This window comes from Pimephales promelas, chromosome 1 (assembly GCF_988280905.1).
Source record: "Pimephales promelas chromosome 1, fPimPro1.hap1.1, whole genome shotgun sequence".
In the NCBI taxonomy this organism is placed as follows: domain Eukaryota; kingdom Metazoa; phylum Chordata; class Actinopteri; order Cypriniformes; family Leuciscidae; genus Pimephales; species Pimephales promelas.
The window spans coordinates 31,918,983-31,945,615 of NC_142769.1; the positions used below are offsets into that span (position 1 = coordinate 31,918,983).

The 26,633-nt window shown below is 38.7% G+C and overlaps 1 protein-coding gene across 1 annotated transcript in view; it reads left to right on the forward strand.

The window, feature by feature from the left end:
• Nucleotides 1-26,633, forward strand: part of fto (FTO alpha-ketoglutarate dependent dioxygenase) — a 134,989-nt gene that overhangs the window by 11,756 nt on the left and 96,600 nt on the right. Inside the window, exons 2-7 of the mRNA XM_039657074.2 lie at nucleotides 10,857-10,934; nucleotides 11,701-12,433; nucleotides 15,705-15,926; nucleotides 18,141-18,220; nucleotides 18,329-18,472; nucleotides 24,230-24,349. Of these exons, the coding sequence (XP_039513008.2) occupies nucleotides 10,857-10,934; nucleotides 11,701-12,433; nucleotides 15,705-15,926; nucleotides 18,141-18,220; nucleotides 18,329-18,472; nucleotides 24,230-24,349 (1,377 nt within the window). The remainder of the gene's footprint in view (nucleotides 1-10,856; nucleotides 10,935-11,700; nucleotides 12,434-15,704; nucleotides 15,927-18,140; nucleotides 18,221-18,328; nucleotides 18,473-24,229; nucleotides 24,350-26,633) is intronic.

Sequence of the window (26,633 nt, forward strand, 5' to 3'; positions counted from 1 at the left end):
AATCAATCAATCTATAAATAACATACACATGGATGAATCATTCACAATTCACAATAGGATCAATAACATGCATTTAGAAAATGGATAATTTTTTTTCATGCCGACTTAAAATCTAGTTGATTTTTTTTTTAATGTATCAACAGCAATCTCTTGACCATATGATTACCTGAGACCTAAAATGGTTAAAAATTAAACTAGCTTAAAGGGATATTCCACTTTTTTGGAAATAGGCTCATTTTACCACTCCCCCAGAGTAATCAGTAACCAGACAGTTTCTGGACTCATTGACTTCCATAGTCGGAAAGAAAATATACTATGGAAGTCAATGAGACCAGAAACTGTCTGGTTACCGATATTCTTCTAAATATCAGAAAATCGGCTGAATACATTCGAAAATGGTAAAACCCAACTGTTTAACTCTGGGGGAGTGGTAAAATGAGTCTATTTCCAAAAAAAGTGGACTAACCCTTTAAACAAGCATATCTGTGTACCATAAGAGGCAGTGTTAAAGGGATAGTTCACCCCAAAATGAAACTTCTGTCATTATTTACTCACCCTCAAGTTGGCCCAAACCTGTATGAATTTCTTTCAAGATATTTTGGAGAATATTGGTAACCAGATAGTTGATGGATGCCATAGACTGTCATAGTATGGAAGTCAATGGGTGCCTTCAACAGTTTGATTACCAACATTCTTTAAATTACTTTTTTAGAGTCCAACAGAAAAAAAGAAACTTATTCAGGTTTGGAAAAACTTGAGGGTGATTAAATGATGACATAATATTAATTTTTTGGGGAAACTATCACTTTAATGTTGACATGGCCATCTGCAGCTGTTCCTGCTGTGAGACACTCACTATAGGGATAGAGATTTGTCACTAGGTGGCAGCTGGACATCATGAATGTATCTGTTTTTACTTCCCTCTCTCTCAACAGATGTTAAAGTTTAGTTTTTTAATAGGGTGATGCTGCTCTTGTGATGGCTTCTCTTGCATCTGTGATGCTGTAAAGAGCCCAGGAGCATGACCCGCCCCGCTCTGCCCTGTTAACCCCTCTGATTGGCTCTAATTCTTAGTGGCACAGTACATTGGGCACATGACAGTAACGGTGTTCCAGATCGCTGGTGAGCGAGCCGCCCCAAAACACACCCCACATGCTCTCTCTCTCCCCCCCCCACACACACACACACGCACACAAACTGGATCGTGTTAGTGTCACTTCTGTTTCACTGGTCTCATATGAATTTAAGTGCTTAAGCAGACTGTTCAATATGCCACCAGCAATTACATTTTCAAATGGGTGGGTTTGCAAACATCATCTGTGTTAATCTGTCTGTCACTGCCCGAATTTCTGCCGGAGGGAGGAAAGAGGATTAAGTCATTCAGTCCCTGGTAGAATATTTTCTTTGTTCAATCTGACTGAAGGAGAAGTAAATAAAGCAACAAGATTTCATCCTGACAAGTTAAAAAAAGGCAGATTCCTTCTGCAATGTCTCTTGGATTTGGCTAATGCTGTTCAGACAAGTTATCCTCCCAGAATCCGTTTAGAAATCATCAAAACGTGAGAGGAGTCCAGCGCTGGGAAAGAGCAGAGAGGGGCCTGGGCTATAGACTGTGGAGGATGAACTTGCACGTTTAGGTATCGATTATGCACATTTCTTGCTTCGATTCACAAACTCTTAATTTGGGTATATTTAAAGGGTTAGTTCACTCAAGAATGAAAATTATGTCATTAATTGCTCACCCTCATGTCGTTCCAAACCTGTGAGACCTTCATTCATCTTCGGAACACAGTTTAAGATATTTTAGATTTAGTCCGAGAGCTTTCTTCTGCCCCTCCATTGAAAATGTATGTATGGGACTCTCCTTGTCAGGAAATAAAGACATCATCAAAGTTGTCCATGTGACATCAGTGGGTTAGTTAGAATGTTTTGAAGCATCAAATACATTTTGGTCCAAAAAGAACAAAAAACACGACTATTCAGCATTGTATTCTCTTCCGGTTTCTGTTGTCAATCTGCATTCAGTGACGCTGCTGATGTAAGATGCTGCTGACGTGTTATCATGTTTGATAACGTCTTTATTTCCTTTCTGGACAAGGACGGTATATCGTACATACATGTTCAATGGAGGGACGGAAAACTCTCGGACTAAATCTAAAATATCTTAAACTGTGTTCTGAAGATGAACGGAGGTCTTACGGGCTTGGGACGACATGAGGGTGAGTCATTAATGGCTAATTTGTTTATGAAATTAATTCTCAGATTATGCTGTTCATTTTACAGGAAACCATTTGTAATGTCAAAGATTGGCCAAGCACCAATGATCCAATGATACGTATATGCACAATGATGCGTATATGCACCGAATTGTAATTGTTAGTCGTCGTCTTCTTCCGCTCTTGAGCCTATGGCACCCCATAGAACCGCTTGTGGGAAATTTATGCAATTTGACATACAGACAGTCTGAACATTAATCACATCAATTTTATAGTCTCTAACTCAATCCCTCATATCCCGCCACCAACTGTCCAAAATTTCACCTACGTTTATTATAATAACTTTTAAACCGTTTAGGGCTAGAAACAAAATTCTAGTCATGTGACACTGGAGTAATGATGCTAAAAAAATCAGCTTTGTCATCAGATGATAGGAATAAATCACACTTAAACAATTAAAACAATGAAACAGTCTAAACGCATATAGCTCTGTTTGTGCTGTACAGTAGGCTACCAAAGCGATAACCATGTCTTGATTCACAGTGCCAGGGAACAGCTAACAGCAGTGGCAAAATGATCTGATTTATTGTTTGAACTACCAAGAGCAGAGTAATCAGTGTGTCATGCTGGGATTTTCAGATGTGAGTCTACAGCACAGCCCCTCACACAGAAACACATTTTTTTTTAGCTCAGGTTGACAGGAATGCTTTTAAAACATCATACACCAGTCAGTGTGCCTAAATGTTAGTTGTTTATTGTAGGAAGATCCCAGCTCCTGTTCTTTTCAGCTTGAAACGCTCCGAGCGGGGCAAGCATGCTCCATCACTCAGCTGGGCCAAACGAGCGTGACGCTCCCGCTAGCTGAAATTTAACGCCTCACCCGCTTATTGATCCTTCCTGCAGAGGAAAGAGAGGGAGAGTGGGTGAGAAAGGGGCGGCAGGTCTAGGCCGGACACTGTCCTTGACTCCATGTCCGTTGGAGAGCCCTGGAGGACGCACCACTTCACATCAGCAGCGTCCTCCCCGGGGCTCACTGCACTTTACAGCAGGATATTGATTTTGTAGGAGGAATGCATGAAGGGGATAGTGAAAGAGAAGAGGAGGAGGAGGATGAGAAAAAGAAAGTGAAGGAGACAAAGTGGAAGCTTGAACTGGTGAAGGGAAGAGGAGAAGGAAAGGGAGATATTGAGACATAGAAATGAGGGTTGATCGGTAACTGAAGTGCTTGACTGCTCCCCAGGACGAAGGACAGACTGAGTTAAACCACTCTTATATATCTTAATCATCTTCAGCTGATACAAACAGCCATAGTGCAGTAGTCATAGCATATTGCTGATTTATTGCCTTATTATCATGATATTTACATGATACTAAAGTAATACATTTTAAAAGTTACAATGGTACTGTAGGCCCAAGTGAAGGCTAATTGACCCTTCGCTAAGCCACGCCTGAAAACCGCCACTGGCCAATCATGTCTTAGCAACCGTAACTATGCGCAGGGGGTCTGGCAAGCTTTCGAGCGAGGGAAACATGCTGAAGCATTGTGCGTATGGATTGTGCAAATCTGATACCGGTATACTAAAAGTTTGGACGGGGGAGAGGAATTGTTTTCCTTCCAGAAAATCTAAAAGCCAAGCGGAGAAATGATTGGCGTAATCTAGCGTCTATGTGCGAGACCCATTCACAACTACTGGTAAATGTCGACATGCTTAACAAAAACACCTAACGTTATTGCTTGGAAATATCGACGGTTCTTTGGTCATAATGATAACGTAAAATAAGACGATTAAAGAGACAAGACAAAGGCTCACTGACATACTTTAAAATATATTTTAGCATTTTGTTAATCGATGTCCTACTAACGTTACCCCTTAACTTAACCCAATCCGATCGCGGCTCTCCCGGTATTAGTGTTATTTCACAAGATTTATTGATAAGCTGTTTGATTTATAATTATTAAGATTATTTTTACATACCCTGCTGTGTATGAACATAGCTGTTCCTCAATTTGTGTTTCCATATTTGAACGGTCAGCGTATGAGTCGCTGCTGCTTGCGCTGGGACTATAACATTAGGCTTTAACTTCAATTTTTAAGAAATTATTCTCTAATCGGTTGCATATAATGTCGTGAATATATCCCTCGAATGCATACTGTAGTCCCCTTTGTCTTGCTCTCTCAGATATTTCACTTGTTCGCCGAAAATGACTAATTATCTCATTGAAATGTCTGATACCGGGTGCATCCACACTATAATTGATGGGCCAGCCGCGAAAGCTTGACAGGCATAGCAACAGTAACTAGGGAGGGCGGGGCTTAGCGAAGGGTCAATTTGGTACTATAAAAATGGTTTTGGATTTAAAAATGTCATGGTGTAAATGTAGTGTTTATTTGTACCATATCTGCTCTTTGTACTGTGTACACTACTATTTATTTGATTAAATATATAGTAAAACATTAATATATTGTGAAATATCATTTCAATTTAAAATAACAATAATGTAATTTATTCCTGTGATGTCAAAGCTGAATTTTCATCTTCAGTTTTACATAATCTGTCAGAAATCATTAAAATGATAATTTTTTTATGATACTTTAATAAATAGAAAGTTCACAAGAACAGCCTTTTTTTAAATTATAAATTATAAATTTCTTTGCTCCCAATTTTGATCAATTTAATGTTTCCTCAATGAATAAAAGTTGCAATTTCTTTAATAATAATTATAATAAAATAGATCTAATCCAAACATTTTAACGGTCGGCTGTATAGAAGTTTCTCTTGAATCAGTACAAACTTTGTGAAACAGAAATGTGTGTAGTCTAATCTGCAGGTTAATACTAAACTGTCCTTTCCATCAACATAATCCTAACATTGACATTTGCTAACTAACACAGTGACTTGTGTGCCATAGACTAACCCAGTGCCTGTGTGTTTTTCTGCTTGTGTGAGTGTACTAGCTCCATCAGTGCGTCCGACCTTTCACCTCTCTTCGCTGCTCTTTTTTCTGTCCTGGCAGCTTGTGACGTGATCGGTCACAGAAACATCTTTTTCTGCTTTTGGATGAGGACGGGTGTGAAATAGATGTCGACACACACACACACACACACACACACACCCTGAAAAGCACTTAAGCTCAAGGGCTGTGTGTTGTGCGTCAGGCAAGCAGCGGAGCAACTCTCCTGTGTGCGTTTTTAAATACTTTCAAGTGATTGATTCGAGAACCTGGGCTTCAGTCGTAGGCTTACACCTGCTAAAGACCTTACCAGAGAGAGTGAATGAGAGTAACTGGAAAAGACATGCGAAGTGTCGTGTGACATTAAAGCTTCTGATGTGTGTGAGTTGTGGGTGTGTGTTTTAAGCAGGTGTAATGTGTACCGTGTTTAAAGCTAATAGATGATCCATGTCTTACTTCACTACTTTCATTTTTCCCCCCATTTTTTGTTTTCGTCTGTTTAAAGTTGAAAATTTTGTACAAAACAAACTCTTCAGTCTCAACACTTTAGATTAGGGCCCAATTCTTACCATTAAGTAGTTTAAGTAAGTATGACAGGTAGTTGTTAAATTTAGGTTTTGGGGATTATTAAGGAATGCAGAACAAGGTCATGCAGAATAAGGCATTAATATGTACTTTATAAGTAATAATCAGCCAATATCCTAAAATGCATGCTTAGCAACTAGTTAATAGTGAGAATTGGACACTGAACTAAAGTTTTACCAACTCTTCTTTTAGAGACTCTGCTTTTCAGCAATTTTGTTCCTCAAAAAATAAATATTGTTATTTATTAACTTAAAATAAATATACAATTATACTATATTTTAGTTTTATATTAACCAAAAATGTCAACTTATTCTTAAAGTAATTAGTGGTGCTATAACTAATGCTCATACTTGGGGTTAGAGATAAAAAAAAAAAAAAAAAAAAAAAAAAACTATTACTTTTAAACTGTATGGTTTGTACTCTGCCTGAGAATTATGTGATTGGAATGCAAATACTTCTATATGTGCAAATTTCATTTCTGTGCATTGTTACAAAATGTGTCTATTTACAGCAAGTATGTTACATTCTCAGCATCTGCCAATAGGGGTGCTCTAGCAGGGATAATGGTAAATGTCTTTGTTTACTGTCAGTCTTCTCTTTCTGGTAACAAAGTAGTATTTGCTTACTCTCAGGTTTATTACCTCCAGACCAACAGAAGAGCACACGATAAATGTCCACCAGACCGCTTGTTGGCGATGCATTGGCAAAGCCCTCGCGCCTGCATTTGCATACTTGCATGATTATAACAGCCCAGAACACCCTATTGAAAACACATAATGGCCTGGCAACCAATGTTCCGATGACTTTTTTTACATTCAAGCACCACCGTTGTTCTTCAGGAAATGTAATGTCCTCTTTATAAGTAACTAATAACAACACAATAACTACAGGATGTTATTTTGTAGACAAACCCAGAAGTTAGCATTACCCTGTCCTGGTTCCCTTGGAAAAAACAAACAAAAAAAAAACCACGATTTTTGGATTATTGCAGAAAATAAGCTCTCTGATCAACAAAAGTTTTCGTTCATCGAGAACATTGGACCTTTGAAGCCTAAATACAATCACCAGAAGTTAAAGAGCTAAACTTAAGCTATTAATAAACTTCAACACGCACAACTTTAACATCACCAGTAAGCTTCTGACAACTCTTTCAATCATTTAAAATCTACACGTTGGAAACTCTGAGTTAGAATAGTTTGCAACAGCACAGGTATACGCACAAAGAGGCTGTAATAGCGGACTGAGTAGGTGCTTTTTCCTGTTGTGCATAATGATGTTAAATGTCTCTGATAACCTCAGTAGTCCTATTTAGCCATTTGGTAGTAACCACCTTTTTCAAGACACATAGAAGGCATTCATAATTCATGAGGGGGCCATCATGTACCGGTGTGAACCACAGCCACAATAGCACTGTATTAGACTTGTTAACTATATCATTAACTAGTTGTTATATGATGGTCAATGGTGTTTGTGAATGTGTTTTTGTCATTTACCCACCTTTACAGTGACATGTTAGTTGACTCGGGATAGGTGCCAGCATAGTGTGCTCCAAAATAATTTACATTACGTAAATTAATCTACTTCTCCCAAAAACACAAGTAAGGGGTCGGTGAACTGGGAGTACACTCTAAAAAATGCTGGGTTGTTTTAACCCAACTTTGGGTCAAATATGGACTAACCCAGCCATTTCGTTAAATTTTTACATTACATTTTTAACCCAACATTTCAGGTTTGTCCATATTTGACCCAAAATTGGGTTTAAAGAACCCAGCATTTTTTAGAGTGTAGAAAAGAGAAAACTTAATGGTTCCCTGTACCTAGGAAAAATTGATAACGAGGGGACACAGATCAGATCTGGGGAGGGGAATACCCCATTTTGCCCTCTTGTGGTGTTGGGCATGGAATTAAGTGTAAACATATCTTGAGCTTGTGGTAACAACAGACCTTATTTTGGGTGCTTAACCAAAAACCCATTGACTTTGGAACAATGGAGCCGTTTCCAGACTTTTCATTCGGCCTCACTTTCGTCGGCCAAATCTAAATGGTCAATAATCTGGTGCTTGTTTCCATAGGACCGTCCTGTTTGAGCTGAGCTAACCGTGAGTTTGCCACATGGATCATCTGGCCGTCAGCTAAACCTCCTCTGCGGTGTTCACATCTTTGTAACATGATGGAAACTCTTTCCTGTTACTTAGAGATCCTGACACTCTGACTACATTTCCACTTTAGTACGGCTGTGAGTCTGTTTGAGTCGGGTCCACGGGCGTGTGTCATGGCACCTATGTGGTGTGTTCTCGCAGGCAGGTTCGATGCAGTCACACACAAGCCTTCAGCATGAGGTAAACGGCTCTGTTTACTCAGGTGTGTCCGTTTTCTCATTCCCTTCCCTTCAAGGAGGACATCCCCTGCTTTTCCTCTTGCTCCTGTCCGATTGTAGTTCCGTCACCCGCAGAATACATTCCGCAACTCCCTGACAAATAGGAGACGTGGAGGAAGTGTGTTTGATGTGTGTGTCTGCCGCCATGTTTGGGTTTGATGTTGTACAGGTTAGCTGTCGGAGTGTTTGATTCAGCAGGAGAAGAGGAGCTCGGTAACTGGTGACACACAAGCTCCAACCGTGTACTCGCCAAACACGGCGCTCTATTATACACGTGGACCTCAATACCGCCAGACACGCATACATACAATGAAACTCTCAGATGTGTTGGCAAACACACTCTACTGTAAGGATTTTTATTTTTTTGCTTTTCAGTCGCTCAGATTTGTACTTGCGTTACCAATATTTTCACTGGCCGCACCATAACAATATTTTTTAGTTGCTTTTAACCTGTTCTTCCAAGCTTTTTTGACATCATTGCAAGACTCTTCAGTGCTGGGAAATGTTTGTACACCCCATGATAACTGTAGTGCTATTTTTATTTTAACATTTTTGTCCTATATTATTTACTTGTAAGGTATACTACTTGTAACCCAATAAAATATCTAAGATTATTTTTCTGCTTGTTAGGTTCTCTGATTTGTACTTGATCTGCCAATATTTAAACTGGCAGCACCATATTTATTTTTTAAGCAACATGTTTGTTTGCTACAAGATATATCCTTGTGTGTGTGTGTGTGTGTGTGTGTGTGTAATGTCTATATATATTTATAAAATGTAAAAATTATTTTACACTGTTGAATGTTGTAAATATATCCATACATTTAAAGGTAGCGGTTTCTCCTTGAGGTTTACTCAGCCAGTTCCACAAGAATAAACATTAAGTTTGTTCAGAATGACAAAGTTTTTTTTTTTTTTTTTTTTTTTTCTACTTAAACCCAACATACTGTAAATTTGGCCTTTTAGTCCTATATTTGACTGTCTACCCATCTCTGATCTAAGAGGAGAGCTGGCCTGGTTAATTTGGTTTGAGTTATTGTTTGTGTGTGTGTGTGTGTGTGTGTGAATGCACTCCCCCCCACCTTCATTTGTTTATGTGTGTGTATGTCATGTGTGTGAGAGAAAAGAGCATTCGCTTAGGCTCATCTGTGGAGTAGAATGGGTCTGTCTCTATGTCTTTGGAATTTGTGAGCAGCTTGATGTATTTGACATCTGCGTGACAGGCCACTGCTCTTCAAGACTAACCCAGAAACTGCTGCCCAGACCAGCTGTGTGTGTCTGTGTGTGTATGGCATTGTGTTTGCACATCAGAGCAGCCAAGCATTGCCACTGGTGGAAAAAAAATACACAAACACACATCCACTGGCCCTTTTTTTTTTTTTTTAAATATCCATCGCTTCTGTCATAAGATACATTTTGACACCAACAATGAGTATGTGTCAAGTTGTCAGTTTATCTCTCTTCTTCTCTTCCCTTTATGCTTCCACTTTGTCTCTTTTTCACCCTTTTCCTTCACCTTATTCTTCCCTTCTCTCTATCTCTCTCAGGCCTTTAAGTCAAGACTGTCCATGAATAGTGGATGTTATTTTGTTTTGTAGATTTCTATTTGACAGTCTGTCTGCCTTTTGCCTTTTTATTGTTTTGGTTTAGCAGAAATAACCGTAAGAATCGTGTCCAGACTGGGCTGCACAAACCCTCCTGAGCATCTTTTTCTCAAGAGTCTCCTTGTGCTGTTATTGCAAAACCTTGCAGTAACTCTAACGGTTATACAGCCCTATTTCCACTCATGAACACATCCGCACACTCTCACACGTGCACCCATGTCCTTTCTCAAATCAGGACGTAACCTTTTAATGCCGTTACTTTAATGTTATTAACAGGACATTTTATTTTGCTCTAAAAGTCAAGACCCATTTGCGCAAAGTCTAGCCGTTCTGCGCACTCACAAAAAGCCCTTCCCATGTGAAAACACTGCCATTATTAACATGGCTGAAATGTGAAACTCAGTCTGCGTAAATGTCAGGGAATATAGGGTATATATATGGCCCCCTTTCTCCGTTAACGTCTCGGCGGTGCGTCTACGTTCTTAAGGGAACAGCGTGACCATTATGCCGAGCTGCTTGACGGGGGTCTCTGCCGATCACTCCCTACCGTCCCACCTGAACGGGGTGAGAGAAAGCCGTCTCTCTTGCACCTGCAGTGAAGAAATAGAGGACGTGTGTATGTCGCAGAAGGAGTGCACTTGTGAAATTTATTTGGGTATCAGAGTTTTACACCGGTTGCTGTTGGATTTACAGGTCGGAATGGAATGCAGCCCAATGAAACGCTCTTTGATGGGCAGAGCAGGTTGAGTTTTAACAGACGAGCGATGCATAGAAGGCCGTAGTTTATGTGGCTTTGAGAAGACTCTCTGCTAGAGCCGTAAAAGCCTGAGTTACCCATGAACGGGAGCACTATGGGATGGCAGCAAAGGGTTCTGGGTAATGTGCTCCGACTAGGATGAGACACTTGTTATATTGTGTGAACTTTTCCTCTTTTCTAGCTCTTTAATTGAGTAGATGTGTGAATGCTTTTACATCTAGTTTTGCATTATTAGATGGTAATCTATTTGTGAATAAAGCCCACTATGGACTTTCCAATATACTGCCTGATGAAAACATTAAAGAATGTTTGAATAAAAGTCTTAATTTATGTGTATTTGTGTTTTTTTTTTTCATCACTACAGAGGCGGAGGCTTATACAGGAACTGGGGGAGCAGAGGATTCCATACCTTTCTCCTACAGACCCTGGATTTCAGGAATTGGTTAGAAATTTATACAAACATCCACTCTACTTCATAATTTTAAGTCTGATATATGTACTTTACTGTTTAAAAAATTGTTCTTTTACTACTGTTCAGTAAGATTTAAAAAAAAAATACTGATTAAGAAACAAGTACACATTAAATTTATTAAAAGTGACGATAAAGGACATAGGCCCAGTTCCGCCGACAAGGCTTAGATTAAACCACAATTAGGCCTTAGATTATCCAAAATATTCGGTGCCAATCATTTTGGTGCCATTATCATCATCAAACAGAACTGCAAAAACAAGTTTCAAACACCCCTGCTCAATATTTGAGTTCTGCCCCAAACACATGCTGTTTGGTTGACCCAATGTTATGTCAATCTCCAGCCCATTAGGGCAGATCAATAAGATTTCAATTCTGCAATGAATGTAATTCGTGTAATGCCGCTATTCATGCAGAATTTACACACTTCGCATTTAGAGGTTTTGGAATTTCTCTAGGGAATATATTTCCCTTGTTTTTTTTTCGGCTCTAAAACATTTAACTGACTGGTAAATGCTTTTCAGTGAATTGGTTCACGAATGAGTCAAAATGATTAATGAGCTAATCAGTCTGAATTTTTATCAATTAGCATAAAAGATCTAATTGTCACAAACAAATGGAAAGAAAGAACGTGTGGAGACTCACGCAAAGCTATTGACAATGACATCAGGACAAATTGCTCACATGTTTTTTGTTTTTAATAATTACATTATGTTTGCTTGTGTCTGTAATCTGACAGTGGGACTCCAGTTATGCAGGACTGGCTTTACGGCAGTCTGGTACCCTGCCAGATGGTCTTCATGAGAAGGTGCAGTCTGCTCTGATAACTCTACAGCGGCGTGGATGTCTCCTCCGAGATCTTGTCCGAGTCCGAGACCGGGATGTTTTTACGGCCGTTTCGCGTGCTCTCGTGGGTCAGCCGGGCTACACGTACCGTTATCTGGACACCCGTCTGTTCACCATCCCCTGGCACTGTGAGGGAGAAGAAGGTCAGAAAGATGAGAAAGAGAAACAGTGCTGTGACCCTGACCTGAGGGACGCTTGCAAAGCATTGTGGGAGCTCAATCAGTTCTTTTGCTCGGACGTAAAGCAGACAAACGCGAGAGGCGTCAAGCGATCCCGCAGTGACACCGAAAACAGCGAAGACACACTGGGGGAGGGGACGTGCGAAGAGAGTGTTAAGGACAGGTTACTTGAGAAGCAGGAGGAGGAAGAGGAAGAAGACAGCGGTCAGGGCTGCTCTCATTCCTCACCTCCTTCATCCGCTCTGCCACCTGCTATATCCAGCCCGGTTCAGTTTAACGTTACCCTCATCAATTACATGGACCCCACTGCCATGACTCAACTGAAGGAAGAGCCTTATTACGGCATGGGCAAGATGGCAGTTGGTTGGCATCATGACGAGAACCTGGTTCCTCTTTCACCAGTTGCTGTCTACAGCTATAGCTGCCCAGCAGAGCCAAAGAATGAAGGTGAGGGGTCAAAGGTCTTGACTAGAGCATGTCAAATAATATTGTCTCAGAGTCGTGGCTCCATGAGGCTCTATCTGTGTGGTTCGCAACCTCTTTAAATCCAAGGCCTCACTTTGTCCAGACGTTATTTGAAGGCCTATTCAAGCTTATATGTACCTTTAATACATGATGTACTTCAGTTTTCTGTTAAACATCTTTGTTTGTGTTTTTTTTTATTTAAGATTATATTAATATGACCTAAACCATGTCTTCAGTTCGTGTCCTGAATCTGTGCTCTGCTTTCTTTTCAGAAAGAAAGAATTTCTTTTTTTTATGAAATAATCATTTATTTAGGAATATAATGAGTTCAAGAGATTTCCACGATGCATGCGCGAGATTGCGATCTTCTTTAACTGTACTTCAGTTCAGTTCTCGCGCATGCGTCGTGAACATCTCTTGAACTCTCGTCTCAGGCCTACAAGGAAGAAAAGGAATAGTTGAATAAAGTCGTTATTTTTCTTTGTTTTTTCGCACAAAGTATTCACGTCTCTTGATAAACTTGATAAACTAAAGCCACTGTAGTCACATGGAAAATTTAAACATTTTCTTCATTGACTTTCTGGGCCGTCAAGTTTCGATCCCTTAGGCAGCCTACAGTATGTAGCAGTGATCCATCTCTCAAATTTAATCAAAAATATCTTCATTTGTGTTCTGAAGATGAACGAAGGTATTACGGGGTTGGTACAACATGGGGGTGAGTAATTAAAGGGTTAGTTCACCCAAAAATGGAAATTCAGTCAGTATTTACTCACCCTCATGTTGTTCCAAACCTTTATTTGTTTATTTTTTCTGCTGTACACAAAGGAAGATATTTGGAAGAATGTTTTAATCAAACAGATCTCATTCCCCATTGACTACCATAGTAAGAAAAAATACATACTATGGTAGTCAATGGGGAATGAGATCTGTTTGATTAAAACATTCTTCCAAATATCTTCCTTTGTGTTCAGCAGAACAAATAAACGCATAGAGGTTTGAAACAACATGAGGGTGAGTAAATACTGACAGAATTTTCATTTTTGGGTGAACTAACCCTTTAAAGTGGTAATTAACGGAAAAAGTCAGTTATTATTTACTCACTATATATGTTTATGAAACATAAAATGAGATATTTCAAAAAACAGTTGTTGTCCAAACAGTCATAGTACTTGTAGTCCAAAATATCAAAATATAGTTTCTAAATATATCTTTATGTAAGTTCTGGAGAAGCAAGTATTTTTTTTTTTCTAAACTCTCTTTTAACATTCCCACCCATTACATTTTTATTGAAGGGCTAAATTAGTCCTGTATTTTTCTAGCTAACAACTGCTGAGAACCTAAAACATTTATTATGACACTAACCAGTTCAAAACCATCCTTCACTTAGCTTGAATGTGCTCATGCAGCCATTGTATGAACTTGCTCCATGAAGGGGCCAGATCTTCTAATATTTCACACGAATCTCACTGGAGAAGTTTTTCTGGACATCAGTCTCTCTCTTTACGTCAGCCTAACAGCTTAGCATGCAGCTGTGTGCATGTGTGTGTGTCAGTTCGACAGAACAGAGCGTGGTGTGCTAACCAGAACCACCTGCCTCACGAGCTCTGTTTCGCCAATCTCTTACTGACCGATTTGACCTTTGACCTCCCCAGGGCCCGCTTCAAACAGTGCATGAATGGTTTGTGTGTGTGTTTGTGTGTGTGAATGTGTCAGTTTGTGTGGAATTATTCCGCAGCTGTTCTTTTAGAGGTAAAATTGACCCTTCAGTTCCAGACTTCAGAGAGAGACTCCCCTGATTGAACGCTTTCGCAGCGCGTACGCACCCGTCCAGGGCATCGCACAAAATGTTGCCTTCACTTTGTAGAAATCGCTATGAAATGCTGCAGACCAGCTGAAACGGGTTGTTGCTCAGACTCAGAGGAATTTCACTTTGTACATCATTTATTTGTTGCTATGTGTGTTGCGTGAATGTTTTTTTTTTATTGTCCCTTTGGATAACATCTGTGTGTTGTATAGATTTGCGTTTCACCTGAACACTTTGAAGTGAATGCATTAATGATGCTTTTCATGTGATGGGTTTATAGAGTATGTTGGCCGTGCTGCAGGGGAGTCGCTCAGTGACAAATCTGTTCAGCTCTTCATCCAACATTGACTAGATCCAGCTCATTTCCTTTTCTAACAGGCATTAGTTTATGCCACTGTGATTTTGATGTGTTTTTGAAGGAATCTTTTCCGTCGCTGCTGTGTTGGCTGCAGATGGCCTTTTGTGAGCTGTGTCAGAAATCACAGGCTGAAATTAAGTTACTATTTATCCCTGCTGAGCGAAGAGAAAGCCTTGCTCAGGGCTCATACTTCCAAGAGTGCTTTAGTATTGATTTTACTGATAGGTGTCAGCCTGCCCTCTCAATTCCTTTTCTCTCATCAGTTTTATTCTTTATTTTCTTTTTGGCTCTTTATTTGTTTTATTTTAAAAAGTAATTTATTAATGTGACGGCAAAGCTGAATTTTCAGTATCATTACTCCAGTGTCACATGTTCCTTCAGAAATCATTCTAATTTTCTCATTCGTTGCTCAAATATTATCATGTATTAATAATGGCTTTTTTTAGTATCAATGTAGAAAACTTTTTTGCTTTCTTTTATGAATAAAAAATTCAAAAGAACAGCATTTATTTGAAAGAAAAAAATGACTTCTCTTACATTATAAATGTTTACTATCACTTTTGATCAGTAAAAGTATATAGGCTATTGTTTATTTACCTCAAACATTTGTAGTGTTTCACTGTTTCCACCAATATATTAAGGAACACAAACCGAATTTTTCTAGAATGAATTCTGAAAGATCATGTGACCCTGAAGACTGGAGTAATGATGCTGAAAATTCAATTAAATATTTAAATATATTTAAATAGAAAACATTAAATTGTAATAATGTTTTATTATATATTTCAATGTTCTGCATTTTTGAGCAAATAAATACATGCCTTGGTTAGAATAAGAGACTTTTTTTCTAAAACATTTAAAATGTATATTAAACTTAATCAAATTGAACATTTAGTTGTACAGTGATGTCACAAATTCGATTTAAAATAAACATTTTAAAATAAAGTGTCACTATAGAAATTTTATATTTACCATTTAACGGTCATTGGCCATCACAAATAAATAATTATTAGATTTATTGGTATTGTTTATAAAGGATATACAGTAGGTACGTCTTTGCTCTAAATGTCAAACTACGTCTGTGTTTACAGAGGTGAGTGAGAAAGATGGTGAGGGACAGGGTAAAGAACAAGAAACAGAGACCGAGGGTGAAGGAACGAGTAAAGAAGACCTGAAGGAAGAAGAAGGTTTGAGGAAGGAGGAGGTGGAGAAAGAGAAGGTGTGTTGGCGTGTCGGCCTGAAGGTGGCCTGGGACATTCACACACCAGGTCTCGCTTTGCCTCTACAGTCTGGAGACTGCTACTATATGACAGGTACACAATCGCATTCATCTGTGTCCAGAAACAGTAGACTCAAGTACATGTGTAAAGGGGATTGTATCGTCTCGGTCATGTTGAAATGCATTAGACCAGGAATTATCTTTCCCAGAGGATGTGCACATCGACATCCTTTTATGTGTGTGTCTGTTTCCCTAGGATTTTGCTTCCACATGTTCCTTTATCATGAGAGGTTAAGCAAACCAAATGCTTTTTTATGAATCGCTGTGACCCCTGTCTGAGAGCAGGAATAAGACTGGGAGAGAATCAGTAAATCAAGGCCTTTATTACTGATGGCTACAACAGATGCCCCCCATCTACGACCCCACATTTGCACAAACCCTCTCCTCTAAATATCCCATAAAGTGTGTTTGATGACCTTGATAAGGACACTATTTATTTCCCGATTTCTGTGTACAAGCATGACTAATGCTTCCCCTCCATTGCACACATTTTATCAATCATCTTTGGACATTTTCATCTATTTGGAAAGGCTTTCCAGCGGCCGTACCTCTGTGTTGCTGGCTGCTCTAAAGTTGGAGTTATTTATACCTACCTAATGGTGCTCTCAGTCCTGTGAAGTGATTTTAAGTGTAAAGCTAAAGCAATATAAACATAATGGGTCATAATGGGTTTTCTGGGCACAGGACAAGGGTGAAAGTGTGACTGGGAAACTGCCTCATGAATGGTTAATGAGAATATGTCTTATGGCTGAAGGAAGGAAAGAAGGAAGTTCACATCAGGTGCTTTTTTGAAGGGAAAATGAAGGAAAAGGGGGTAAAAAAGGTGCATAAAGAGACAAGGAGGATGGAAGAAGCTGTAGTGTAGCAACCCACACCTCACATCAGGTGCTTTTCAAGGATGGAAGGCATATGAAGTTAAATAGGGTGAAAAAGGAAGGTAATGTATTAGAAAATACAAAAAAAGAAAGAAAATTAATTAAAGAGAAAGAAGGTAAATCAAGTATTAGGAAAGTAAGGCAAATTAATTAAACAGATGGAAAAAGATCAAATAAGTTCATAGAAAGGCGAAGGGAAGAAAAAAAAAACAAAGAAGGAAGGGAGAGTGGGAGCTGATGGACGACATACAGTAAATAACTTGCAGAATGATATTCAACTCCACATTCCCATCAGTCTCTAACACTGTCACTGCTCTTCCCCTCCATCCACTGATGCCTGAGACTTCTGTGTGCAAATCTAATCAGTCAATTCTCAAAAATGGAATTTGGGGATGGTTAGCGGGAGCAATTTGTTGGACCGACACTGGCACAGCTGCTAATAAGATTTCGTTTGCTCAATGCTCCAGGGACAGGACAGACCTAGGGAGAGGTTTTGACCCAATAGATTTAAAAGCCCACTTTTAACTCGAGTGCAGCAGCCACCTCACGATGAGAGAATAATGATAAATATTTATTAGAGGAATTTGGGACGGCCCATGATAAATATTGAGGTTGTGACAGAGTCCAGGTTGAGAAAGGCAGTGTTATTTGATAGCAAGTGTTTTAAAGTCAATGTAATGTGACAGGAAAGAATAATTGTATATAGTGGAAATTAAACGGATGTTACTGTTTTGCTCACTCTAGTTTATGCTGCTTTACGTCAGAGAATGTGGTGAATCCATTGATTTCAATGGGGCATATACCTTTCAGTCCCTTTCAAGGAAAGTCACTTGTCTGACATATTTGCAACGCCCACTCGGCTAATTTGGGCATGCAAGACCAACTCTTATCTATTTAAATAAGGAAATGATGATATCTCAAAAACGGCTGGCCAAATAAAAATCTAACATGAACTGTCTTATAAAGGTTGTTTCTTATACTCTAATAGTGTTAAAAAGCATATTTTGGGTTGGTCTTGCCAGTGTGTCGTCCTAAGTGTGAGTCTCTACCGGCAGTAGCATTGGCCCTTTTTTTTTTGGTAATAATTTGCTCTTTTTTTTTTTTTTGGTTAGAAGGCAGGACTTGCATTTCTAGAGCTGCCCTGGTATATTTATATTCTTTGGGTATAACCTCTGAATAAAGGCCCCATCACAGCAAAGTTTGTTTTTGTTCTTTGCCTCATTCCCAGTTCTTTGATTTCACTATAAGGACCTCTGGTTTGATTAACCAAGACAAATGCTCCCTCCCAGAGTTTATTATAATGTTAAAGTGTGTTTCTTCTGATTGTTGTCTGTGTGTGTGTGTGTGGGTGTTGTTGGCATGTGCTTATATAGATGATCTGAATCGGACGCATCAGCACTGTGTACTGGCTGGTGACACGGCTAGATTCAGCTCCACTCACAGAGTCGCACAGGTGAGCATCATCTCTCCAATTGCCCTGATCGCACCTGTAGCATTATCAACTTTCATGTCCTCAACCAATAATTTCTGGTTTAAATAAAAAAAAAAATGGTTCCTTTAGTGTTGTACAGGTACACTGGACTACATACAGAAACGCTGCTCAGAGGCCTTGGGGAATTTGCACACCAACACTGAGAAGAACACCAAGAGTCTGAGTTCTCTCCTCCCCTCCACCCTTCAGCACATTGAGGACATTCACAACGAGGTGTGTATGTGAACGTTTTTTAAGCATTCTAAAATGTGTACTCATAAGACCAAATCCCAAACGCGTGTCTCAGGCCATGACAGATGAGGCTGCTTTGAGATTTTTTTTAAAAGGTTGTACTTGCCATTAATTTTTCAAACCCCAAACAATAGCTCTTTCAGAGGGCCTAACCATCAGTGCGGCCTTGTATAGGTCTCTGTTGAACCCCAAGTCGCCTGGATTATCGCTCAGCACCTTAAAAAACCTTGAAAATATAAAGTGTTATATATATACATATATATATATATAACCCTGCCCGGGGGCAGCAGCCTCCCCGGGGGATACCGACCTCAACACTCTGACCTGATTGAAGCTATTTTGTTGAAACTGCCCACGAGGGCCTGTGTGGGTTCTTAAATGATGTATTAGTGTATTATTTATTATTGATATGTGTATTTATCCCAGCACACTGTTCTAGCGGAGCTCACCGTCTACATTTTGTTTAGTGTGGTGGACTGCATGGAGATTGCAGTAAGCAGCCTCTTGTGGGTGATCTGTAAAGGATCTGTAGTGTGCAGGATTAATGTACTAGGTTAGTCCATTGATGTTGATAAAGGCCAATGTTTACCTGCATTTTTAAGGATTGGTACTGGTATATGGAGCACAGGTTCAGGGGAGGTTTTTGCTGGAGAAGTTGTTGGGAAAGATCCTTTCCCCTCTCTTCCTCTTTCTCTTTGCATCTCACACTCCCAACGTTTTGTCCCACATAGTTTTCTGAAAAGTTGTTGAGCTTGCATCGTTGTGGAATTAGAGGGCTAACAATTCTGTCATCATTTACACAACCTCAAGTCATTGCTAACTTGTGTGTTTTGGAAACGTCTTTTACGTTTAAACGAAAGTTACTCTTTTCTATATAGTGAAAGTGTATTAAAAATTCAAATGGACACATGAAAGCACACTCAATTTAGGGCTTTCAAAAAATCAGATTTTCACTACATTTATTATGAACAAAATATTATAATTCACAGAAGCAACATTATCATGATATCTATAGAAATTGTAAAATAAATAAATAATGCTGTTAGGCAAATTTATCTTTAACTTTGTTTGATTTGAGTTTATTGTTTATTTTGGGTACAAAATCATACAAAAAAAAAAGATAGTTATGTGTTCTTATGTTTTTTATCCCTACAATTCTCATTGTCTGAGCTGATGTGGAGGCACATATATGGCTCTTTATTTGTATGACCAGGTGTACACATATGTGGGTTTACAGAGCAAACGGCACAGACTGGCCTCTATTGATTGAGTCACAACAGATCTGGACTCGAGGGTGCTCTGGTGAAATTGATTGGTAGTCCAAACAGTGAGCCGTTTGAGAGAGATGTCTGGAAACCTTAAGCCATTTAATATTTAAGATGCTGCAGTGTTATATCTGGAGGTCACCGTGATGACCACCTGACTAGTACCATAGCTAATGTGTAGTTACCACCACGTTCAGATGGATAAATAGACCGACAGACTCTCCAGCTGTCACTGAAAGCCTTTTTGTTTCTGTCTGCTTCCTCTCTTTCTCACCTCCAGCATATGCAGGTGGCATTTAGTCTCAGTACCTCACAGCAGCAGACGGCTTGGCTCTAAATGCCAGTCGCATAGTTTCCAGCTCTGTGCCCGTTACAGGCCTGCTCTGCGGGAAACTGGCCTCCATGTTGGCTCAAAGCTTTCGGCGCTGTGTGCACTTTCAACACAGAAGGACAGACAGACAATCAACCCGGGGGGGAAAGACAGACACAAAAGCGGCTGCTAGCATTTGTAGCCTCCGGCGTCTGTTGAGAGGCTGTCAGCGGTCGGTATTGGTCCGCAGAAATTGTAGGTTTGAACCAACACAAAGTGTAGCATTTCTTTGAAGGTGGCCATATGTGAAAGTAAACCCTGGGTGTCTGATCTCAGTCCAACTAAAGATGAACCCGTTCAAGCCAGTTTCAATGCTTAAAGACTGATGGCCTACACAGGTATTTATAAAGCAGAATAAGAGTGTCAGACGTACAGTTTTACTGTCTGTCAAATAATGGACCTGTTCACACCAGTTTTTTTTTTTTTTTTTTGGTGCAAGGTTTAAAATGACATTCTCATAGTACATAGTGCTATTAATGGCGCTTTTCCATTACCAGTACCAGCTCGACTCGAATCGGCTCGCCTCGGTTCGACTCAGCTCGCTTTTCGTTCCGTTTTCCATTGCAGACGGTACCGCCACAAATAGTACCCGGTCGTAGCGACACCTTTTGTTCCTCGTTGCCCTATCAAGCTCTCGCTGGATTCTCTCTTTGGCCGCCAATCAAAGGAAAGTCTGCACCTCCTCGTTTGACCACAACGTATTCTTCCGAGTTGCCATAATAAAAGTAGTAAGTTTTGTAACTGTCTCTGGACAAACTTTTTAAACATTACGGGGTTATTCTGGATACTCCATCTGGTGCATGTAATGATGACGCTGTGAATGGTGACGATTCTCTCTGACCAATCAGCAGTCGGCATTGTTTTCACGTGACATTTTAGTATCGCCTTAGCTCGCTCAGAACCTTGCCGAGGTGGTACAATAAAAAGTACCCCAAAGGTACAGGTACATTTTTAACACAGTGGAAAACCAAACAAAGGCGAGCCGAGCAGAGTCGAGTCGAGCTGGTACTGTGTAGTGGAAAAGCGCCATAATACTAAACATACTCTACTACTCCGAACTTGAAAGTAGCTAAACAGTGCCTCAACTGGATAGCAGTAATAATATATATATATATAAATATGTATATATATATAAATATGTAAAAACAGACATTCGTCCTGTCCAGTGAAAGCACTAGCAGGGCAAGTAATATATATATATATATATATATATATATATATATATATATATTACTTGCCCTGCTAGTGGTTTCACTGGACAGGACGAATGTCTGTTTTTACATATTTTCATGTGTGTATATTCATATTTTCCATTTAATGTCACAATGGAATTTTTACATTGTCTTCACTTTTTTCTCTTTTTACATCTATAATGTAAGGAAACTAGCTATATGTATATTTTATGTATAATTTAGAAAATTATACTTTTATTTAGCAAGTATGCTTAAAATTGTTCAAATGTTACAGTAAAGACATTTATAATATTACAAAAATCTATGTCACATGTTTTGAACTTTGTATTCATCAAATAATCCTGAAAAAAAGAATAAAATACAAATATTAAGCAACACAACTGTTTTTAACATTTATAATAATGAGAAATGTTACATGAGCACCAAATCAGAATATTGATACTGAAGACTGGAGTAATAGCTGCTGAACATTCAGCTTTGCAGAAACTAAAATATATTCAGATAGTACAGTTATTGTATATACTTTTTTTGTCTTGTAATAGACTTCTTTCAAAAACATGCAAAAAAAACCTTACGGACCCAAAGGTTACTGTATAATGTAACAACAACAGACAATATTGTATCTAAAATCTAAGTTACTTATATTAATTCCTTGATTATTGAACGGTAACTGTTCTTAAAATTTCATGATTTTTTTTTGTTTTTGAATTTGTTGTTTAAAATATCAAGTACTTTCATTCAAGTCATTCAGTTGCTCTTGGATCAAACCGGGCAACTTTATAGTTTAGAGACGGAGCGGATGTTCTGGTTGCTGTTGTGATTGTAATGTTGTTGGCGTGTTGTTTAGTTGTAACTCTTAGCTAAGGCGAAGAAGAGGGTGTCTGGAGAATGAATTTTGGAGCAGTGCTTTGTTCATAGCTTGTGGGAGGGCAAATGTGAGGTGCTTACATTTACATGTGGGGCAGACACAGATACACATGTGCACGTGGATACATTAAGCATCATTAGGAGGGTTAACTCATCACTTCAAAAGAGTCAAAGATGGGGAGATTCCCAGAGGAGAAAGGTTGAGAGCCTGTGGTGGATTCTGTTGCTCCCTGTAGAGAGAGAAAGTGAGAGATTGATAGGATGAAGAATGAAAGCAATGAAGTAAAGAACGAAAAGAAAGAAAGGGAAGTGTGTGTAGGTGCGATGTTTTTGGCGTGTGTGATAAATCTTTACGTCTCTCCTGGGTGTAACGTAGCGGCAGACATAAACAAAGGAAACAAAACAACAAACAGGAAAACAGGAAATGCAGATGTCATCACCCTCCTTTCTATTCTGATGACACAGTTATGATTGGCGGCACACAAAGATGCAAAGATGTCATGTAGAAAGCAAGTGGCTTGTGCACGTATGTGGTTACAGAGGTGTGTGTGTGTGTGATTTATTCTGGATCTGTGTATGTGTATGTGTGGCTACCTGCGTTCCCTTGTTAGTGTGACCTTAGCGTGGGTGTTTAGTTTTGAAAATCACTCCCACCGCCACATTGCCCTTCCCCCATCTCCCCACCTCACTGACTCAGGTGACTAGCACACAGTCCCCTCTGCTGCTCTATTCTGCTACTAAATTGCCCACTGATGGATGGATGGAGTTTGATAAATGGATAGACGTCTGGATTGCTGTTGTTTCAGAGCACGCTGATATAACACAGTACACATAGGCCACAGAGCTGGATAGTGAAGAATGACTGGAGCACAGAACATTTTTGTCCAACAACCACATTTTACAGACTATCAAACACACTTGACTGCTGTTTTTTTTCAGACATTGTTAAGTAGATGTCAGCTGCTTGCTATGGTTTGACCTCTTGTTCAAGGACTGGACTTCACCGGCCTAGTTTTCAAAAGTCTCTCAAAATGAGTTCTTTTTTTTTGGTTCTTGTGTTCAGAAACCAATAGTACTAACAGCCTGATTACTTTAATGAATGGTGGTTCCAGACACAAAAGCAGAAAACTTTTTTTTTTTTTTTTTTTTACTTCGTTGTTGAGTGAATATTATAATTAAAATGTTATGATGTCTAGATTCACATCTAAAACGTAGTGACAATGGTATAGACTATTCTATAAAATAATGTTCTATAAAGACAGTTCTGTATGAAGAGTTCAGATGCAAAAGCCTCTAAATGCCATTTGAAATTTTGTTCTAAAATGATCATTTTTATCAAGCTTATATATTCAAGTTCAGTAATTTCACTTAAATGACAATTAATAGGTAATCCTCATTGCAATTTAACTGAAATTACTGAACTTAAATATACAAGCTTGATAAAAATGATCATTCTAGAAGAAAATTTCAAATGGCACTTAGAGGCTTTTGCATCTGAACTCTTCGTATATTCTATAGAATATTTAATATGTATTAAAATAATAGACCATATTATGGTTATTAGCAATATCATTACAATAATTATAATAATGATAATTACTGATGTCAGTGCATCTTTATTGTTATTATTATTAATATTATTTTTAAGGTAAGGCAAGTTTATTTATGTAGCACATTTCTAAGTGCACAATGGCAATTCAATGGCAATTGCTTTACACACAATAAATCATAACAGGTGAATAAGAAATAAAAATACATTTCAATTAAATTCTATTTAATTTGCAGGGACAACTTTAAATAAAAGTTTTTTTTTTTTTTTTTTTTTTTTTTTTTTTTTTTTTTTACCTTTGTATAGTGTCAGTTGATTAACCAATTGTGTGAGTTTGGGCCAGATCTACACGTTTGTCCAAATGATGGAAGATGCCGATTTGGGAAACCTTTTTAAAAACACTCCTTATTTTTGCAGTTCTTTTTAGCTGTCTCTAGCGGTGTGGAAATGACACTCTGCTGCTTTAACATCTTGACCCTGTGTTGCTCATTTCAGGTGGAGTTTGAATGGCTGAGGCAATACTGGTTCCAGGGCCGGCGTTTTGCTCGATTCTGCAGCTGGTGGACTAAACCCATGGAACAGATGGAAAAAGACTGGAAGGAAATGGAGCGAATGGTAAGAGTGATGGAATGAACTGTAAGCAAGCCTGTACAGAATCTGCGCCCAGATTTCCGCTCAATTCAGCATCTGACATTCAGATGTAGATGTGCATGTTTGTTTATGAAACATTTTGGCTAATTTGATTATGCTACCAGTACAGTGTTATATTCTCAGTACTGCTTAACACATTGTACAATATTTAAACCCACAATGAAACAAGTGTTCATATTATGTGTGGCTGTCCGAGAGACATGGAAGAAATCTGTGTTAACAACATCATCACCTAGTCATCCAACCTACTCTTTTTTTTAATTACTATTTTTTTTTTCTGTTTGTAAGAATAAAAGGTTTATTTCACAACTGTCAGTGGGCAGTGAATATAGAAAATAAGGTATATACAGGGCCTAAAATTAACAATCGCCAAATGCGAGCATATGCAATTTTATGAACTCTAAAAATCAAGGGCTTGGAACCAGAGGGGCGTAAGTGGCATTTTGAGCGAATATGAGTTCTTGATATCAAAATAAAGGTCTCGATTAGCTCTATCCAATGGTGCCAAAAAAAAAAAAAGAATAAAATAATTATTTTCTGGTTTCAAATCAAACTGTATCGAATGAAGCAACAAAACAATAAAGACCTTACACAAAAGTGTGAGTAATGTTTGGAGCCCTTCTGGCTCTGAAAAATACATGTAGGATCCACATTTTTGTTCAGAGCCAGAAGGGCGTAAGTGTATTTGGTGTCCTAAAACAACATTCAAAATGGCTGACACAACTGCAGACATGGAACTGTCTGAGGCAGAAAAGATTTTGATGAATATTATTAAACAAACTGATGAATCAAAGAAGTTGAAGATTAGTCAGAGTTGTTTTTGAAAGCATTTCCTCATAAGAGTGATGACCGTAAGACATAATAATGTCGTGAGAACCTTACCTTGTTAGCCTGTAGCCTAGCATGGCTAACGGTAATCGCATTGTTTTGGTCTGATCTGGCTAACTGTGCCTGCTAACTAGCCTTATTGTTCTGACAGAATGTTATTTTGAACTTTCTCATAATCTACTGTACCCTAGTCTTGAACTAATATTCAGGGCTCTCATGTAGGATATTATATTAATACATATTATTGTGTTAATCATTAAAGGGATAGTTCACCTATAAATGTAAATTCTGTCCGTAATTACACTCCCTCATGTTGTTCCAATCCCGTAAGACTTTCGTTCATCTCCGGAACAAATTAAGATATTTTTGATTAAATTGGAGAATTTCTTTGCGCACAAAAAGTATTCCCGTCGCTTGATAAACCCAAGGTTGAGCCACTGTCGTCACTTGGACTATTTTAACTTTTCTGGGCTGGCAAGTTTAAATCCCTTAGAAGCCTATGGAGGAGTGATCTAGCGCACAGATTTAATCAAAAATATGTCAATTTGTGTTCCAAAGATGAACAAAGGTCTTACGGGAAAATTAATTACTTGTTCAAGTGTTAATTATTCAATCAATTCCCCTTTTGACCAATTATTTTCTGCATTGTTTAGCAGATATGCCCAACATGTCCATAGAAGACTTAAAAATGTTTGGTGCCAAAAAGGCGCTGTCGTTTTTGCTTTATATTATTTTATTTAAAAATGCTTTAATACATGTTCATTGTGTTAATATGCCATACATTTTTTACTTAAATAATCATTCATGTAAGTATGACTGTGGTTGCAATATTTGTGCTTTAAGGTTAAAGGGACGCTCCACCCATTTGCGTTAAGCTTTCCATTGTTACAAGTAGTGACGCTACTAGTTTTAATAACATTTCTCAGTAGCGTGGTGGTAGCATTGCTGTTTTCTGAATCAAATAGTTTTTTAGTAGCGAAACTCTTTTTTTTGATCAAGTAGTGCGGTAGAGTCCACACACTACACACAAGCTACATTTTCCCATGCATTTCTAAAGTTCAAGCTACAACTGCGTACAAAAAGTATCACTGATCTGAATAAGTGACGATGACTTCATGTTTTTTACGGCGGTTGGCAACCATAGGACTATATTTCATTCCTGCGATGCAGAAAACACGGACAGAATTGCGGAATCCAGGCATAGAAACGGAATTTACTGTATAGCGTGGAAATTCGCGGAATTGTCATATCTTGGATAAAACAGCGATCTAGACTATGTGAATAAAAAGTATTTAAATAGAAATCATGCATATTCTGCGTGTCTCTGAATGAACCATTTAATGATGTTTCATTTACCAAAGTACGCATGGTGCTCGCAATGTTTTCAGCCTATATTTCAGCTACACAGCAGCTCTGAGAA